General features: G+C 32.3%; 1 protein-coding gene across 1 annotated transcript; it reads left to right on the top strand.

The window, feature by feature from the left end:
- The first annotated feature begins 549 nt into the window (after positions 1–549).
- LOC130988705 (40S ribosomal protein S19-3-like) lies at positions 550–2,482 on the top strand. Its single transcript, XM_057912627.1, has 4 exons — positions 550–818; positions 1,419–1,509; positions 1,801–1,984; positions 2,108–2,482. The coding sequence occupies exons 1-4, from the start codon at positions 732–734 to the stop codon at positions 2,181–2,183; spliced, it is 438 nt and encodes a 145-aa protein (XP_057768610.1). The 5' UTR covers positions 550–731; the 3' UTR covers positions 2,184–2,482.
- Positions 2,483–3,235: the final 753 nt, after the last annotated feature.

Below are 3,235 nucleotides of genomic sequence, written 5' to 3'. Positions count from 1 at the left end.
TAACCATTTGGAAAAAAATATGTGTATTCTTATTTATCTAAGAGTTACATATAATTATTATGTAAGTTGGTGTTGGAATAATATTCATTTAACATGGTAATTGATTGTATAAATATAGATCGAGTTACTAAGATATACATATTAATTAATTTTTTAAATAAATTTTCGAGCTCGACGGGTTACAGAATCCGAAAATTCAGGGTTATGGTAAAAAATTTACAACTAAAAATTTGAATAGTTGATAATCGAATAGCCTATCAATTGAACAGGCTGACCAAATTCGTATCCCTAGCCACGAGAGCATTAATTCGTCTTATAACAATATGAAGAATTGGAATATTTAGCAACACAATATTTAATTTATATGTAAGATCAAAATTCATTAAGAAATTACGTTAGTAATTGTTCCATTAATAATGTCTAGCTATTTTTTAGCTATTGGAATTAGGGAGTATATAAACACGGTGAACCCCCAAATAAAATATTCAAAAAAAAATTATACAAACAAAGTGGGCTAGAAAAAATATAGGTGTGTGGTCTAAACTTTACGGGATAAAGCCCAAAGAATGAGTGTTGACGAAACGGGCTATGGTCCATCAAAACCATTTATGTATGTATATATATTCGCGCAGCAATAGCCTCGTAAACCCTAACCATTCTGCTCCACCGCTGCTGCTTTTCGGCCATCTCTCTATTTCGGCGGACAGGTGAGCTGCACGGTTTCCGGAAATATGGCGGCGACGGCGAAAACTGTTAAGGATGTTTCTCCTCATGAGTTCGTCAAAGCTTACGCCGCTCACCTCAAGCGGTCCGGCAAGGTCAGATTTGTTGCTCAAGTTTTTGCGATTCCGTTTTGTTTTCCTTCCTTTCCTTTCCTTTTTCTCGGTAATCGAAGTTTATAGTGTGTGCAATTTTGTTTAGACAATTGATAACATATTCTTTGGAGATGACAATGGATAGTTTCTTATGCTTGTTGTTTTCCTCTTTTGTTTTCTTTTTTCAGATGATTACGTATTAATTTCATGCTGAGAATTGATTTGAGGAATTATGGATCATCTAATTTTTCAAATTCTCCCGAAGAAATATGAACAGTTTCGAAATATGTCGATTTAGATTATTGGATATTTGATTACGCAATTTAGTTTTGTATTATGTCAGAATTTATTAATTTAAATGAAACGATATAGACTTTTAGATCGCTTGATGGGTTATCACATTAATTATTATATCGAGATTAAAGCTCTTTTTACCTCTTTTAATGGATTGTTATGTTAATTGTTATATTAGTTTATCTTTTAATGTACTTTATGATGTCTAAAGTCACAGTTTGATGGAGCTCTTACTAATAATTCAGGTTGAATTTGTTCACTTTTAATAACTGATTATTTACTTGTATTTCGTCATGTTTAAACAAATAGATGGAGCTTCCTGAGTGGACTGACATTGTGAAAACTGGTGTCCTCAAAGAACTTGCTCCTTATGATCCCGACTGGTACTACATCAGGGCCGGTAATAATCTCATTGCTCATCACTTTTTCAAGTTTTTGATTAATGTGTTTTGTTATTTGGCTGTTCAAGCTTTCTGGTTGTTTGTGAGCTTTGCTACAGTCCTTCAAGCATTTTTTGTAGAATGCAAATATGATTTTTTATACAATATCCTTTTCCAATTGATACTCTTATTATTGTGTCTGGATGAAAATGTATTCTGTAGTCTTATGCATTAGTATTTTACAATAAGGAAGCTTTGTAATGGTAATTTCACGGTTACTATTTTGATAAATGCCTTGATGGATTGTACAGCTTCCATGGCTAGGAAGATATACCTCAGGGGAGGTATTGGTGTTGGCTCCTTCAGAAGAATTTATGGAGGGAGCAAGAGGAACGGAAGTCGTCCGCCCCACTTTGGCAAGAGCAGCGGCTCTGTTGCTCGTCACATCCTTCAACAGTTGCAGAACATGAACATTGTCGAGATGGAACCAAGGGGGTAAGCTCTCTCCACCATATATGATGTATTTCTTGCTTGACCCTATTCCATGTTTAAATACTCAGTATGTCTGCAAAATAGCTTTGAACTTGAGATTTATTGTCACTTTTCAATTTCTTGCAGTGGAAGAAGAATCACATCCAATGGCCGGAGGGATCTCGACCAAGTTTCTGGGAGAATTGTTGTTGTGGCGCCTTGAGTTGCGCTCGCCCCATCTTTTACCTTGTTGGCTTTGTTCTCTGAGTAAAATCCTGAAATGATTTTGGGTTGAAATAGAAATCTTTGCATGTTTGATCAAATTTTGGGTCCTGATGCTGTGCTCTGGATTTTAATTAAGTGCTATTTAAATGTGATTTAGTTACAGGTGGTTGACGATTGATCTCAGACATATCTCTAGATGGCATGTTTCCAGTTTCTGTGGCATTTTAGTACTTTTTTTTGTCGAATTTTTGTTACTGTATGTTTTAATTTCATATAAGGACTAGTTTCTTAATTTCATCTTATTATCTCATGTTACTGTGTTCAGTATCTGATTTAGTCTTTTATTGGGGGAGGAGGATATGTAGATATTTATCTTTAAATGGTTAAAAGTATTTATCGCTTATTCAACATAAATTTTTCTAAAATGTTCTCATGAATTTGTCAAAAAAATACTCTCTCCGTCCCATTATAAATAATGAGATGTTTCATTATAAATGTTTTTTTTTTTTGGTAATATATTTTTTTTATACTTAATATTTAAATATTTTTTATTAATTCATTTTATTTATTTTTTACATATTTCTTAATCTTTGTAGTAAAAAATAATGGGACAGAGAGATTATATATTTATTTATCCTAGGCTGGCTTTTTTTATTTTCATTCAACTAATAAAGGAGGTGCGAATGCTCAAACAGTAACTAATAGGGCCAAAAATGAAACATGGTATTGGTAGATAAATGTCTCCCTGTCATTTATGTTCGAGATAAAAGTAGAAAAGATTGAAAGCGTAAGAGCTAGGTATTTAACATAAAATTTTAGGAAGAGTTTATTTTGGAGGATTAACTTTATAATTAATATTTTGATGGATTGGAATTTTTTTTTTTTTTTTTGATCAGATAGATTGGAATATTTAAGGTTCTTGATTATTTTTATCATTTAAGTTAGTTTTTTGCTTGATTCTTATTTCATTGAAAAAGTGAGATTGGAGAAATCCTACTTTTGAGGATAAAAATATTCATACATCTTAGGGTAAATATTCAATTTTGTGCC

This window comes from Salvia miltiorrhiza, chromosome 6 (assembly GCF_028751815.1).
Source record: "Salvia miltiorrhiza cultivar Shanhuang (shh) chromosome 6, IMPLAD_Smil_shh, whole genome shotgun sequence".
Lineage (NCBI taxonomy): Eukaryota > Viridiplantae > Streptophyta > Magnoliopsida > Lamiales > Lamiaceae > Salvia > Salvia miltiorrhiza.
The sequence above is the reverse complement of the archived record's forward strand: the minus strand, read 5'-3'. Positions and strand labels throughout refer to the sequence as shown.

Bases quoted from the DNA above. Each gene is read 5' to 3' on its own strand.
- LOC130988705 (XM_057912627.1), top strand. From the start codon at position 732: ATGGCGGCGACGGCGAAAACTGTTAAGGATGTTTCTCCTCATGAGTTC. The intron at 819-1,418 runs GTCAGATTTGTT...TTAAACAAATAG, and splicing joins ACCTCAAGCGGTCCGGCAAG to ATGGAGCTTCCTGAGTGGAC. The intron at 1,510-1,800 runs GTAATAATCTCA...TGGATTGTACAG, and splicing joins CTGGTACTACATCAGGGCCG to CTTCCATGGCTAGGAAGATA.